Source organism: Triticum urartu, chromosome 1A (genome assembly GCF_056163025.1).
Source record: "Triticum urartu cultivar PI428250 chromosome 1A, HENAU_Tu73, whole genome shotgun sequence".
In the NCBI taxonomy this organism is placed as follows: Eukaryota; Viridiplantae; Streptophyta; class Magnoliopsida; order Poales; family Poaceae; genus Triticum; species Triticum urartu.
The window spans coordinates 28,816,202-28,832,362 of record NC_141873.1 but is presented as its reverse complement, the minus strand read 5'-3'; the positions used below and the strand labels follow the sequence as shown (position 1 = coordinate 28,832,362).

The 16,161-nt window shown below is 47.6% G+C and overlaps 1 protein-coding gene across 2 annotated transcripts; it reads left to right on the top strand.

The window, feature by feature from the left end:
- The first annotated feature begins 4,885 nt into the window (after positions 1–4,885).
- LOC147988705 (uncharacterized) lies at positions 4,886–7,958 on the top strand. 2 transcript variants are annotated; one of them, XM_087545195.1, is made up of 5 exons: positions 4,886–6,309; positions 6,436–6,604; positions 6,694–6,914; positions 7,078–7,400; positions 7,541–7,958. In XM_087545195.1, the coding sequence occupies exons 1-5, from the start codon at positions 4,992–4,994 to the stop codon at positions 7,766–7,768; spliced, it is 2,259 nt and encodes a 752-aa protein (XP_087401321.1). In that variant the 5' UTR covers positions 4,886–4,991; the 3' UTR covers positions 7,769–7,958. The 2 variants fall into 2 exon arrangements, with proteins under 2 accessions (XP_087401321.1, XP_087401318.1); XM_087545192.1 differs by having other exon boundaries at positions 7,075–7,400.
- Positions 7,959–16,161: the final 8,203 nt, after the last annotated feature.

Genomic DNA, 16,161 nt, shown 5'->3' with positions numbered 1-16,161 from the left:
ATCATATTTCCCATCAAAAGGAGGCATGCCAAATTTATTTCTACCCAAAGAGCCTTCATGGCCACGTACCTCACGGCGATGGTGTTGTCCCATACCTTGTTGATTATTGTGTAGTCGACGATGATCACAATCATTATTGTAGTTAACTGCACCAGGATCCTTGGAATCACCATCGTAGTTTTCACCTTCTAGGTCCTCATGCGGGGCGGTGGTGGAGGCGGCACCCAGACAAGGCTGGTCGATGGCATCATTGTATCTAAGAGGGTTGCTCGGGTCGCTAGGATCACCTGACGAGCTCGTTGTAGACGTGGAGCGGCGGTGGAGGCGGCACCTAGACAGGCATCCTAGGCATCGAGACGTCCGATAATAGCTACAAGTGTTTGAGTGAAGGTCTCATTGCTATTCTTGATCGACTTGAGACGCTTATCAAGTGCGCCCTCGAATGCTGTGAACCGCTCGATGTATGCACGCGCATCCTCCTCAAGGCATGCCACCATGGCTTTCGTGTTGTCTTTGTCACCTACCATGGTTAGGATGGAACAAGAATAAAATCACAAGTATATTCTCCTACAGTAACTACGGCGAGACATGGTGGAAAATGTCTCTCAACTCTCTAGCAATTACCAAGCTCTTACCGGTTCTTATGGTGTTGCAGTGCTTGTCGGCGGTTGGCGATGTAAAAATTTATCAAAAGATTGATATAGCGATTACCAAGTGACCGAACAAGGTACAATATAGGAAGTGGATCTTGGTAAAGGTTCCCTCGACTCACAATATGTGGCGCAATTAAGCAAAAAGTAATGCAAGCTGAATAATTGCTCAAACTCCTAACTAGTGCCAGTAGTCAACTAGTAAGAGAAAAAACAATCTATGCCCAGATACAGAAACAAGTGACATGAAACCGATGAAAAGGCAATATCTCTAAGTAGCTAGATATAAGTGAGGTGTAAACATAGTGTATGGCAACCAAGAGCAGAAGATGTGCATCATTTACGACCTATATGCACAAAGTAAAAGTTCTGAAAAAAGAGATATTCCAAAAGATGTGAACCGGCTAGAACTTTGCATTTCTTCTTCTTTTGCTCCTTTATTTTTTCTTTTTCTTTTTTCCCAGGTCAGCAACTAGCAAAAGTCACGTACACAAAGATGCAAATATAAGAGGAACTAAAGGCCGATGTTGGAACTTGTGCTAATTGAGCTGAGATGCATAAGCTAACAATGGCACTAGATGTGTGGTGTATAGCGTGCTCGGGAAGACATAAACTGGAGATGTCTGGTGTCATGCATCTGTGTGTGGTGAGCGAAGCGGGGCAACTGACACGGTGTAGATGTTGTAGTTGTGGATGCTCAATGTTGATGATGATCATCAAGAGTTGGGAGCAGTCCTTACAATTTGTAGCACTTTCGATACCTACATGGCTAGTCCCACAAGGAACAACAAAGGATATCCATAGACATAGAGGGAAGTGCACATGTAATGATGTCCATAAATGCATTGATTACCTAGTTTCTTGACTTACCAACAAGAGGGTTTGTGACTCCATGAACTAGTGCATGATGTTGAAGTGGTTTGCACAAGTTCTTGCAATAAATGAATGTGAGTGAAGTTTGTTGACGGAGTCACCCTCAAGAACTCTATAATTCTTTTTGGGACCCACATAAACTTGACGGGAATCGTTGGAGCTGTAGTTGTACTGGATGAAGTAGAACTTGAGGTAGTCTTGGGAACCCACTTGACCAAAGCTTGAGGTGGTTCTTCATATGAATCAATCTCTTCTTGAAGCTTGTCCTTGCCTTTTAGCTTGTGGTCTTGTGCTGGAAGATCATATTGAACTTGTGTTCCCTTGAAAGAATTAAGATCATACTTCTCCTTTTAGGGAACAAACTTTGTCTTGGGGTATTGATCTTCTTCCTACTCAACTTCATTGGTATTGAACTTTTGTTCAAAACGAACACCTTGGTTCTTCCGGTGCCATCCTTGCTTGCGTACAATTGCCTCAAATTGCTTACTCCTGGCAAGGCTCTTGTAGGCACCTTTTTCTATAATTCCTTTTAATAAATTGTTTTCTTGCTCAAGTGTAAATTGATTAAGAGAATCATTAGTGGAATCCATAGAACACCTAGAAGCAACATCATGAGATTTAGCATTTTTGTTGTTGCTACTAGAAATAGAACATTTCTTGCTCTTGCTACTAGATTGTCTAGATTTAACTTGTGCCATACAACTAGAAGAGAGGAGTCGTTTGACAATGTAAGAGAAACTATTCTTTCGAAGATCGTCATTGATAGCTTTTAGAAACTCATGCTTTTGCTATAAATTTAGCTTCTTGAAGCATATCTTCTCATGAGTTCTTAGGAACTCTCTATAATCTTGTTGAGTTTCCTAAGCTAACTTAAGAGTGTTTAGTTCTTTTGTCAAGCGCTCAATTTCCCTCGTTGCATTGGCAACTGTCTCATCTTGACTATCATGATTACTAGAAAGTTCATTATAGCTAACATCACTAGTTTTATCATTGAGCAAGTTATCCTCATCACTATTAAAGTCAATGAATTCAGGGTGAGTTACCTTGGGGCCTCACTTGACAGGAGGGACCCACGCCAAATGTCGAGGCATGTCTTTGCCGAGAGCGACTCTTGGAAAAAATGAACGAATAGGAAACTGTCACATGTTCCTCATCTGACGGAAGGGACCAAAAACTAATGCTTAGGCATCTCTTGGCCGAGAGCCACTCTCGGCAAACAAACGAATTAATAGGAACCTGCCATGTGTCCCTAACTTGACAGGTAGGTCCCATGGCTTAAGCCAAGTCTTGTCTTTGCCGAGAGCGTCCGATAAAGCCACCAGGTGTCCACCACTTAACATGCGGGACCAGGAACTAATTTCATGTTCCTTCTTGGCCGAGAGTGACACTTGGCAACGTTAGCGAATAGGAAAACGCCACGAGCATGAAACCTTCAAAACCATCCTCAAGGAGGCACACAGGGAGGATGTCGAACCTACGTCCCAGCCATTAGATCCAGAGTTGGTCGTCATTGTTGTCGAGGGGAAGAGAGGTGGCCGCCACCTCATTTGCAATGGGGCGATCGCCTCCTCCTCGCATTGTAGGCTCCATGAGATCCACGCGTCGAGCACAAGCTCAACTCCATCCATACGGAGTCACCCGACCGTCACATCACGTGAGGTCACACGTTTCAAGGTTCGCCCATTATCATTCATATATGTTGATGCAATGAAATAGAACCGTTGCAACCTATACGATACTAATGCCATATTACAACCCTTATTGGAGAAGTGGGTTGCTGAAGAGAAGGGGCGGCGGCAAGCTAAATAGAAGGCAAAAGGGAGGGAATAAGCAGAAACAAACGAAAGGTTGAAGATGCTCAAGCAAGAGCTTGAAGTAGAACTTCCTCTTAATATAGCCACCATTCACTATATATCGATGGACAATGCTAACATAACTCTCCTCTTATTGGCCTTTTTGTAAAATCCATGCGGTGGAAATGTTGCCCTCCTCCACCTCCTCCTCCAAAAGCATGGAGAATGTGTCCATGTGGTGTGCAACGCCGCTAGAAACTTAGGATTTGCATGTGTTTTGCTCCATGAACTTGCATGAATTAAGCCTATGTATGAATATGTGAACTTGTGTGTGATGTGCTCGAGCAATATTTTTTGCTCTGTGAACTTCTATGAATTATTAGCCCATGTGAAATTGTATGAATTATGCTGATGTGAATATGTGTATGATGTGCTCAAGGAATTTCTAGGGTGCTAGGATCTCCCACATTCATTCGATATGTTGTCATTTTCTGCACTGAAGATATAGGCAGAAAATGTATGCATATGTTTTCAATTGCAAGGATCAGAGATGAAACAACTTTACAACAGAAGCAATGAGACATATTTCCGAGGAAAACACTCGAAAATACAAGCTTTATCGAGAGCTCACGCTCGGAAGAGTGGTAACCTGAGCGATATGACATATTTTTCCAAGAGTACCTCTCGGCAAAAGTAGCACTCTAGTAGTGCTATCCTTTTCCGAGAGCATGCCTTGGCAGGTGGGTCCCACGGGTCAACCTGTCAGGTCAAGATGTTCCAGTCAATGAAGGGATGATGAGCAGGCCTGTATAGTTCTGGCAAAGAAAAGGTTTCTGGATTCATATTATTCCTTTTTTTACAAATTTATCAAATAATTTGAAATGTTTCAGTGAAAAGTGGGTCCAATGGGTCCACCTGTCAGGTCAGAATGTTTCGGTGACAGGTGGGGTGCCAACGCTCCAGTTTAGCTTTTGGTAAAGACAACTGCAAGTCAGGGAGCCGTCAGATGCAAACGGACGTGCCACATGGCATCTCTTTGCCGTGTTGTGCTCTCGGCGTGTGTGGCGTTTGCCGAGTGTGCCTTCTTCGCCGTGTCTTCTGCTCGGCAACAACATATTGTTGCCGTGTCCTTGTCTTTGCTGAGTACTACTCTCGGTGTATTTTTTTTTGCCAAGTGCCCGTGGTTTGGCCCTCGGCGAAGAGGCAAACGCTCGGCGTATGATGAAATTTTAATAGTGCGTTCTTGTATTTAGGGGAGTGTACCAAAGAAGAAGTGTAAAAAAAAAATCTAAGGTGGCTATCGTAGGTATAGGATTTTCGCCATCAAATAGCCGCCCCCCACTCGACACGCGCTGACATGCAGTACGACCTCCACCGTGTACGCGGCGGTGTACGATACGATCCAGTTACCCATCGCACGTGCTCCAACCGCCCGAAGCAAAACGAGAGCGCGCGAACTCTAACTGCCGCCGGTTGTGTTTCCTTCCTTACGTGCGCCTCCGCGCGCGGCAACCGCCGCATCCCTTGGAACTGTCGTGTCCCTTGGCGCCATACATAAACCTCCTCACGTGTAGAGCCGCCAGTGCGCTTCACACAATCAGTTTCCACCGCCATTGTTTCCCCACTTCACCGGCACATTCGCCAGCGTCCACGTCCGCCGCTCGAGCGAGTCACAATGGCCGACGAGCACTATGACGAGAGCTACGTCGACTGCTTCATCAACTTCGACGCCATGGAAGAGCCGTCCATGGAGGATCTCCTGGGAGCCAGGCAAACCAGGGCCGTCGCCGCCCAACACCAACAGGATGCGGCGACTCTCGTCCACCAGGCACCGCCGTCCGGTGACGTTGACGTGCAGTACCTCCAGGCACCGGCGCCACCGCCGATTCAACACCAGCAACTGCCCTACGAGCCGTATTTTTACGGCTTCCAGGATGAAATTCTGATGCCGGAGCCCATCCCTCAAGTTCATCCAATTATGCAGGTTCAGGACGCGCCTTCCGCTCACATGCAGAACCATCAGGCCCCGGCGCCGGCGCCGATGCACGAGCACGGCCAACACCAGCATGTGCTAGGGGATATCCCTCGGGCGCCGGCAGCGCCTGCCAACCATGAGGACCACCAAATGCTGGATGGGCCGTCGGATATAATGCTGGACCAGTCGCTGTTACACGATCTAATGCAGATGCTGACGCCAATCGGTGACGTTCAGCATGACATTCAGGTGGCGCGCTCCGACAATGTGCAGCACCTTCAGGCTCCGGCGACGGCCGTCCAACACCAACAGACGCTAGGCGAGTCGTCGGCCCACCACTTTCAAGGTCCAATGCCAGGGGAGGCGTCGATCCACATGCAGAACCATCAGGTAACGGCGCTGGTGCCGATGCCCCTCCAGTCTCAGGCGCCCGCGGCGCCCTCCGGCCAGGAGCAGCATCTTCAAGCGCCCGTCCACCAAATGCAGGATGAGTCGCGGGATTATAACTTCGGTGATATAGTGTTGGACGAGTCGTTGCTCCAAGACCTAATGCAGATGGCATCGCCCATGGCTCACGACATCCAGGCGGCGCCCGCCGACCATGTGCGGCAAGTCCAGGCTCCGGCGCCGGCCATCCAGCACCTCAACCAACGGATGCCGGCCGAGTCGTCATCTCAAGGCTTCCACAACCAAATGCTAGGCGAGTCGTCGGCTCGACTCTTCCACGCTCAAGTGCCAGACGCGGCGTCCACTTGCAGCTCCAGTCGAACGCCGATGCCGGCATGCCAGGAGGACATCCTTAGCCCTCGTTCCTCCGGCTGCTCCTCCATGGTGCGCGAGTACTTGATAGGAAATGACCAATTTAATATTGCTGAGGCGCCCCTCATGAGCGACAGCGGCAGCAATGGTGTCCCAAGTGCGGGCTTAATGGAGGATGAACAAGGTTTCGTGCCGCTCATGCCGGGGCAACTACAATGTAGCCAATGCCATGTTGTTAGGCAAATCAGGTTCCAATGTGGTAAGCACACGCATGCACCCTCTTCCCCATCTTACTAACATATATGCACTAGCTACTTACCATCTTGCAAAAATTACTTGTCACAATATTCCTTGACAAATGATTTTCCGCGTGTAAATTTTGCAGAGATTCCACTTGTTCACATCTTTCTCCACAGTGCGAAGCACACAAGCTTTAAGGATGCTATCCTTAATCGCAACGTGTCGACGCGAGGAACCTTTGAGCATGCTATCCTTGATCGCCATCACTTTGCTGTTGACAGACAAGTCCCTAGAGCCAAACGGATGTACATCGAGTAAGTGTCTCAAACACAACACAATTATATACATTCTCCGTGAAATCCATCCACAAATCCTAATTTTTGTTGCATTTTGTATGGTTTAGTTTCCGTAGGCGCACGGGAGAGTTTGTGCTCAACTTTCTTGCAAACATTGTGGATGCACTAAGGACGGAAAAGGGGGGCACCCTGGAGGACACCTCTGAAACTGTCCAGAGAGTGCCGACCAGATCCAACGTCAATCCAGATCCGGCACTTCGAAATGACGCATTGCATCAAGTGGAAACTACAATGCTGAACACGATCATAAACTCCACTGCTGTAAATGGTTAGTACGTCTGTCTACATATTTCAAAGCATACATAATCAGTTTGTGTATCAACCAACAATGCATTTTTTTCCTTCTTTCGGAAAAGATACACAACAGAGTATCTTTGTATGGAGAGATCACGCAACTGTAACCATTCTCTTTATTACATATGCTGCAGCAGAAGCAGCGCAGCCGGCACCACCGCCTCCTGCTGCTGAACCGGAGCCGGCCATTGAGGCAACTACAAACACCGTGCATGAAATACTAACGCCTACTAATATTTTCGACTCTTCCGATGTCATTGCGGAAGAGCAGCCCATTAGTGAGGCTGCTAAGCTGCAACAAGAGGCGGCGGCGAGCTTGAGCGAGGAGCAGGAGGAGGAGGAGGAGATGCGGCAGTACCTGCATGAGATGATGGTGAAGGCTCGGAGGGAACTGGACATGCCATACGGCCGGGTACAGAAGTTTTGCCGTGGCAATACCTACACCTGGATGTGGCGCCGGGTACGTACATGTCCCACGACTGATGCATGCATGCATGAATAGGTCTTCATATTCCTTTGTTATTAGAATTATAGAACATCCTATATCGTATGCAAAAATGTTTGGTACATACTTCAGGTGTCATTTGGTGTTTCCTGCAGATTAGTACCCTCAACAGGAGGATCATAAACGTCGAGGAGAAATCATTGAATGTTACACTAAATGGACTGTTGACAATCAAGACGGAGGTCGATGAAGCAGTTGTTGAGAAAGAACGGCTGCTTGCTGAAATCGTCAGGGGTATGAAGAAGCAGAGGGAGAGCAGGGGCAAAAATGACAGGGAAGCTGGTACTTCCAGTACCAAGAAGGCTGGTGGCGCTTCGAACTAGTATATGTATTTTGGTTGTACTTCGTACTGTAATTTATGTCTAAGATTGCTACCTGTTTTATCTTCCAAAATATTGTGATCATGTGTTGTTAATAAGTAAGATTACATTTTATTCCTGGCCATGTAATTAATATTGTAAGCAGCATACATTATTGTATTAATCCCGTGTTACATGTGATTCATGCTATCGATCTCAGAAAGAAATTTAATAACGTATACATTTCGCAAGAAAAACAAGCCCACAACAGAGTATTATGAAACCACATAAAATCAAGATGAATAGTAGTTGAATAGTACATAATAAAGTGCCCTAAACAACGGGCGAATAAATGGATTCATCAGCTATGAATTCTAGCACAGGAGAGAGAACATGTATGGTCGCCCGCAGCGCCGTCCGACCAGCAGCAGCACCTTCAAGCGCCCGTCCATCACCAAATGCAAATGCAGCATCAGTCATCAGATTATAGCTTCGGTGATATAGTGTTGGACAACTCGCTGTTCCCAGATCTAATGCCACTGGTAGAAAAAGGGTCTGTTGTCCCGGTTCGTAAGGGCCTTTTGTCCCGGTTTCTGAACCGGGACTAAAGGGTTGGTATTAATGCCCTGCCCCTTTAGTCCCGGTTCAATCCAGAACCGGGACTGATGGGTCTCCACGTGGCCTGTGCGCGGAGCCCAGGCAGGAGACCCTTTGGTCCCGGTTGGTGGCACCAACCGGGACCAATAGGCATCCACGCGTCAGCATTTCTGTGGCTGAGGTTTTTGTTTTTTTTAAGGGGGGTTGGGGGTTTTCGGAGGTTAATTTAGGTGTTTCATATATTGTGTTAGCTAGCTATAATTAATAGAGAGAAGTGTCCTCTCTTATGTCCGTGCTTGGTCGACGCTGCGTATTATACATACGTATAGAGAGGACTAGACACGCTAGCTAGCTAGTAAGCAAACGAAGAAAACAGAAGATCGTCATGAACATATATGCATACAGAGAGAAGTGATATCGACCACCTCTCCTTCTCTCAGAGATTGGTCGAACAACAAGTTCTCGTATATCTATCTGACACTACCGGCTACATATATACAATAATTATCTCTTACAAATATAATCATACGGACTCATGGTCCACATAGTATTCTCCGTCTTCAGCGATCACGTGGTCAAGAAAGAATGCCGCCAATTCCTCTTGAATTGCTCGCATGCGAGCTGGTGCTAGGAGTTCATCTCGCTTCCGAAACATCTAATTATCTCTTACAAATATATATGAATGAATGAAACTCAACACAAATGATGGTAATAAAATAAAATTGTGAATGTTGTTATTTACGTACATCATATTGTTCGTCAGTGTAGCCCCGCTCACAGGTCGTGTGGCGGATGGACTCGCAAACGTAGTATCCACAGAAATCATTCCCTTTTTCTTGCCACAACCACTTTACAAGAAATAGAGGTCAATCAAACTGATAAGTAAGAATGCCAAATCAATAGGAGATGCGCGGAACATGCTACTATAGTACTTACTTTCGGGTGTCTAAATTGCAGCTTCTTCGGGAGTCCTGGAGCTTTTTTGGAGAATTTTTTCCAAACCCTGCCAGACAAGGAAAACAATTACTTGATATATCAGGAAATGAACAAAGTTGCTGATATGGTGGATAATGATCGATTTAACTTACTTCTCGAGCATTTGAGTCATGTCCGCATAGTCCTGGGGATCTTTTTGTTTTGAGTCTAAGACAGTTACTAGTCCCTGCTCAAGCTTAATCTCTAGGAGAATATAGTGGTAACTGCACACACATGCATAACTCATCAATTACATTACTATAACCTTGACTAATATATATATATATATATATATATATATATATATATATATAAGGGAAACCGAATACGCAGAAGACAGTAACACTCACTTGAAGTTGTAAGGAAAGAGTATTATATCTTTGTTTTCATTTATTACCAACGATCGTAGAAAGTTAGCCTCGGTATCTGTGGCATGAAATTTAACCTGAGTTGCATCTATGAGATATGTGTTAATGAACCCAATATCACCGACTTGTCTTTTCTTCAATTCGGCGATCTTCAATCTGCATAATATAGTGAGGATGATTATAAATACTTGCAATGAAAGAGCTGAGCTATATAGAGAGACTTAATGACAGAAGTAGTACTACTTCCAGACAGTAGCAGGTGACCGTTGTTTTATCGAGGGCCAATTGATTGAAAAACTGAAAGAACTCCTCAAATGGAACAGGAAACAATTCAATTACAACGAGGTCATGCTCCTTTTTAACTTTCACATACAAAGTACTCCTCCCCCCAGAGTCTCTGCAGATTTTTAGGTACCAATCATGCAATCTTCGCATCATCGTTGATAGAGATCTTTCATCTTTGACGAGAGGCTTCCCGTACTCGTATCTTTGTATCTGCACCTCCATGGGTTCATAATGTACATCGTCGGGCAGGTAATCGGCAAGATTGCTATAACCGGGCACCATCCTCGGATCATTAGCGACGTTGTCGCTAGACACCTTGAGCGGGGGGCACGATTGCTTCGCTTGTTCGCCAAGCTGGGCAATTTGTTTCCCAGCTCGTCGTTCTTTCAGCCTTTGATCACTGACAGTACTTCCCGACCGCTCCGCTTCGGCAAATTCCTTTCCAATAATGCGCTCATAGTTTCCTTTCGGCGGAGACTTGGGTGGTTTTGTCAGGGCAGCCAGAGTGCGCTTCGCTTTCACCGGATCTACCTTCTCCTCCGGAGGTGGATGTCTCTTTGCTTTCAACCCTTGAAACCAGTCATCCACTTCGGTTCGCGCGATCTCGGCGTTCTCCTCCGGGGTCCTCTTGTATGGTAACTTCTCTGGAGTCTTCAGAGAAGGACCGAATCTGTATGTCCTCCCGCCTCTGGCTGTACTGCTAGACGCTGGCCGAGCAGACGGAGCGCTTGTCTTCTTTACTTGCTTACGAGGCGGAGGAGAAGGACTACGACGCGCCGGAGCAGCCGGAGCAGCGGCAGGTCTCTTCCTCCCTTGCTAACGAGGCGGAGAAGGAGGAGGCTGGCTGCTCGGGCGCGTCGGCGCAGGCGGAGAAGGAGGCGGAGTGCCGCCACGCGCTGGAGAAGGAGCCAGTCGAGTTCCCTGATCGTCACTCACCGGAGGAGGAGGCGGTGGAGGAGGCGGAGTGCCCTGACTCGCCGGAGGAGGAGGCGGTGGAGGAGGCGGAGTGCCCTGACTTGCCGGAGGAGGAGGAGGCGGAGGCGTCCAGTTCGAAAGGTTGATGAGCTCCTTCCGCCATAGGCATGGAGTCTTCAGAGCAGACCCCAGCCTAGTCTCCCCTTCACCGTTAGGGTGGTCAAGCTGGAGGTCCTCAAATCCCTCCGTTATTTCATCCACCATCACCCCAGCATATCCTTCTGGAATCGGTCGGCAGTGAAAAGTTGCGCCGGATTCAGTAGGATAAACAGAGCCAACAGCCGCCTTGACCTTCAAATTCATCCATTGCGTCATAAGGTGGCAATTTTGAGACTCCGTGATAGCATCCACGGGATAGCTGGCAGGAGCCGTCAAGGCATGCTCCGGCTGAAGTAGCTCGGTGGAAGCCACGCTGCTTCTCCGCTGAGATGGCGGGGTAGCTTCGGGGGAAGCTTCGGCAGTACGTTTGCTGCGATTTGCTTCTCGTTCCTCTATCGCTTGTACCCTTGCTTGCAGCGCCTACATATGGGTCTGCTGCACTTTTTTCCTCCTCTCATGGGATTTGTAACCGCCTGCGTCCGGAAACCCAACCTTCCACGGAATGGAGCCTGGCGTGCCTCGTGTCCGTCCATGGTGCTCAGGATTCCCGAGGGCCATTGTGAGCTCGTCGTTCTCTCTGTCTGGAAAGAACGTCCCTTGCTGCGCTGTTTCGATATACTGCTGAAGCTTCCTGACTGGTATGTCCATTTGATCGTTCGTCCAAATGCACTTCCCTGTTACAGGGTCCAAGGTTCCGCCAGCCCCGAAGAACCAAGTCCGGCAACGGTCTGGCCAGTTAATTGTCTCTGGTTCGATCCCTTTATCAACCAGATCATTCTCAGTCTTGGCCCACTTAGGCCGGGCTACGAGGTAGCCACCTGACCTCGTGCGATGGTGATGCTTCTTCTTCGCAGCATTTTGCTTGTTTGTCGCCGACATCTTCTTACTCTTTTCCGATGTCTTGTGGGCCACAAATGCGGGCCAGTGATCTCTGATCTTCTCATATCTGCCCTTGAATTCTGGTGTCTCATTATTTTCGACAAACTTATTCAGCTCTTTCTTCTACCTCCTGAATAGTTCTGCCATCCTCTTAAGAGCAAAAGACTTGATTAATTGCTCTTTAACTGGCTTCTCTGGATTATCCTCTGGCGGTAGGGTGAAATTTGACTTCAGCTCAGTCCAAAGATCATTTTTCTGCATATCATTGACATAAGACACCTCAGGGTCTTCTGTAGCCGGCTTAAACCATTGTTGGATGCTGATCGGGATCTTGTCCCTAACCAAAACCCCGCACTGAGCAACAAATGCGCTCTTTGTCTGGAGGGGTTCAATCGGTTGGCCGTCGGGCGCGATTGCTATGATCTCAAACTTTTCATCCGAGCTCAACTTTTTCTTCGGGACTCGTCTCTTTACCGAAGTTGTGCACGATCCGGAGGGCTAGAAAAAAGAACAAATACTTAATTAATATGTGTACATACCAAAACAATGAATGCATCAATTAGCTAGTCACCAGAAGCTTAACTAATATATATATACCTGGCCGGACTCGGTTCGGTCACCGGAGACGTCATCACGGTCTCCTTCTTGCACCGGCATTGGGTCACCGGAGCCGTCCTCACGGTCTCCTTCTTGCACCGGCATTAGGTCACCGGAGCCATCATAATCATAGCTAGCCCCTTCCAGACCATCGGTGTCGTTGAGAAACAACGAGCAGACGGCATCACTTCCTCGTGCGATTATGTCCCCCAACAACTCTTCTTGTACTTCGTCTCGGGCGGTGTCCATAGTTTCTACAAATATTGACAACATGGAAATTATTATTCAAACATGACAGATGGATATATTAGTGGCAAATGTAGAACTAATATTAATTAGTGGCCTCGACGCTGCTTCTCTAGGGTTTGGGGTGGCCTCGACGTTGCTTCTCTAGGGTTTGGGGTGGCCTCGACAACGCTTCAAGGATAAAAAAAAGAAGAGGAAGAGGAAGAAAAAAAGAGGAGTTCTCTCCTCTTTTTTTCTTCTTTTTCCTCTTTTTTTATCGGGAACGAGGGTCGTCGAGGGTAACCGAGCGGTAGAGGAAACCCTAAATAGCAAGTATCGTGTGTGTGAGATACATGTGGCCGTCGGTGTCGGACACTACATCCACGTCCCACAAGTGACGTGGGCGTCGAAGCCCGCGCCACTTGTGGGACTTGGATGTAGTGTCCGACACCGACGGTACATGTATCTCACACCGACGATACTTTCTTCTCCTCTCTTTTTTCTTCTTCTTCTCTTCTTCTCTTTTTTTCTTCTTCTTCCTCTTTATTTTATCGGGAACGAGGGTCGTCGAGGGTCGCCGAGCGGTAGAGGAAACCCTAAATAGCAAGTAGCGTGGGTGTGAGATACATGTGGCCGTCGGTGTCGGACACTACATCCACGTCCCATAAGTGACGTGGGCGTCGAAGCCCGCGCCACTTGTGGGACGTGGATGTAGTGTCCGACACCGACGGTACATGTATCTCACACCGATGATACTTTCTATTTAGGGTTTCTCCTCTACCGCTCGGCCCTCGACCCCTTAACGACCCTCGACCCTCTACCCTAGTTCCCGACCCTCGACCCCTCGGCGATCCTCGACACCCTCGTTCCCGATAAAAATTAAGAAGAAGAAGAAGAAGAAGAAGAAGAAGAAGAAGAAAGAGGAGAATAAGAAAGGAATAGCTAGAGGAGAAGATCGAAGAAAAAAAAGAGGAGAAGAAGAAAGGAATAGTGGAGAGGAAGAGAAAATAGAATATTCTATTTTCTCTTCCTCTCCACTATTCCTTTCTTCTTCTCCTCTTCTTTTCCTTCTTTTTTTCTTCTTCTTATTTATTTCTCCTCTTCTTTTCCTCTCCTCTTCTTCTTTCTTTCCTCTTCTTATTTTCTTCTTTCCTATCCTTCTTTTTCTAAAATTGTAACTTTTGCATATATAAAACTTTTCTAAAATTGTAACTTTCTATTATGAACAAAAAACTTTCTATGAACAAAAAAACATTTTTAACATATATATTTAGCAAATTCTAGCCACATACATCACATACACATATACATTATAGCCACATACACATATACATCACATATGAACAAAAAAATAAACTAATAAAAATAAAAAAAATATTGCAACATATGAACAAAAACATATAGCCACATACATACACATACATTATATATATATGAAAAAAAATTAAACTAATAAAAAAGTGGTGGCGCCGGCGGGGCAGAGGGGCATGGCGGCAGTGGTGGCGCCGGCGGGGCAGGGCAGGGCAGGGGCGCGGGAGCGAGGCAAGGCAGGGGCGCGAGGCAGGTGCTCACAGAGGGGTGGCGGAGCACGGCGGGCGGCGTCGGGGCGCGGGGACGACGGTGAGGTGGCGTTCGAGGGCGGCGGCGACGGCAAAGTTGAGCAGCCTAACAGCGTCGGAGGCGGCGACGACGGTGAGGTGGACCTGTTGGAAATATGCCCTAGAGGCAATAATAAATTGGTTATTATTATATTTCCTTGTTCATGATAATCGTTTATTATCCATGCTAGAATTGTATTGATAGGAAACTCAGATACATGTGTGGATGCATAGACAACACCATGTCCCTAGTAAGCCTCTAGTTGACTAGCTCGTTGATCAATAGATGGTTACGGTTTCCTGACCATGGACATTGGATGTCATTGATAATGGGATCACATCATTAGGAGAATGATGTGATGGACAAGACCCAATCCTAAGCATAGCACAAGATCGTGTAGTTCGTATGCTAAAGCTCTTCTAATGTCAAGTATCATTTCCTTAGACCATGAGATTGTGCAACTCCCGGATACCGTAGGAGTGCTTTGGGTGTGCCAAACATCACAACGTAACTGGGTGGCTATAAAGGTACACTACGGGTATCTCCGAAAGTGTCTGTTGGGTTGGCACGAATCGAGACTGGGATTTGTCACTCCGTGTGACGGAGAGGTATCTCTGGGCCCACTCGGTAGGACATCATCATAATGTGCACAATGTGATCAAGGAGTTGATCACGGGATGATGTGTTACGGAACGAGTAAGAGACTTGCCGGTAACGAGATTGAACAAGGTATCGGGATACCGACGATCGAATCTCGGGCAAGTATCGTACCGTTAGACAAAGGGAATTGTATACGCGATTGATTAAGTCCTTGACATCGTGGTTCATCCGATGAGATCATCATGGAACATGTGGGAGCCAACATGGGTATGCAGATCCCGCTGTTGGTTATTGTCCGGAGAGTCATCTCGGTCATGTCCGCATGTCTCCCGAACCCGTAGGGTCTACACACTTAAGGTTCGGTGACACTAGGGTTGTAGAGATATTAGTATGCGGTAACCCGAAAGTTGTTCGGAGTCCCGGATGAGATCCCGGACGTCACAAGGAGTTCCGGAATGGTCCGGAGGTAAAGAATTATATATAGGAAGTGCTATTTCGGCCATCGGGACAAGTTTTGGGGTCACCGGTATTGTACCAGGACCACCGGAAGGGTCCCGGGGGTCCACCGGGTGGGGCCACCTATCCCGGAGGGCCCCATGGGCTGAAGTGGGAAGGGATCCAGCCCAAAGTGGGCTGGGGCGCCACTTCCCCGTAGGGCCCATGCGCCTAGGGTGGGGGAAACCCTAAAGGAAGAGTCCTAGGAGGGGAAGGCACCTCCTAGGTGCCTTGGGGAGGAGGGATTCCTCCCCTTGGCCGCACCCCCCTAGGAGATTAGATCTCCTAGGGCCGGCGCCCCCCCCCCTTGGCCCTCCTATATATAGTGGGGAGATGGAGGACTTCTTACCTTGATCTTTGGTGCCTCCCTCTCCCTCCCATGACACATCTCCCTCCTCCCGCAGCGCTTGGCGAAGCCCTGTTGGAATCCCGCTACTTCCACCACCACGCCGTCGTGCTGTTGGATCTCCATCAACCTCTCCTTCCCCCTTGCTGGATCAAGAAGGAGGAGGCGTCGCTGCTCCGTACGTGTGTTGAACGCGGAGGTGCCGTCGGTTCGGCGCTAGGATCATCGGTGATTTGGATCACGACGAGTACGACTCCATCAACCCCGTTCTCTTGAACGCTTCCGCGCGCGATCTACAAGGGTATGTAGATCTACTCCTCCCTCGTTGCTAGATTACTCCATAGATTGATCTTGGTGACACGTAGGAAAATTTTGAA

Coding starts and splice junctions, on each gene's coding strand:
- LOC147988705 (XM_087545192.1), top strand. CDS start 4,992: ATGGCCGACGAGCACTATGACGAGAGCTACGTCGACTGCTTCATCAAC. Junction 6,605..6,693: donor GCCAAACGGATGTACATCGA/GTAAGTGTCTCA, acceptor TGTATGGTTTAG/TTTCCGTAGGCGCACGGGAG. Junction 7,401..7,540: donor ACACCTGGATGTGGCGCCGG/GTACGTACATGT, acceptor TGTTTCCTGCAG/ATTAGTACCCTCAACAGGAG.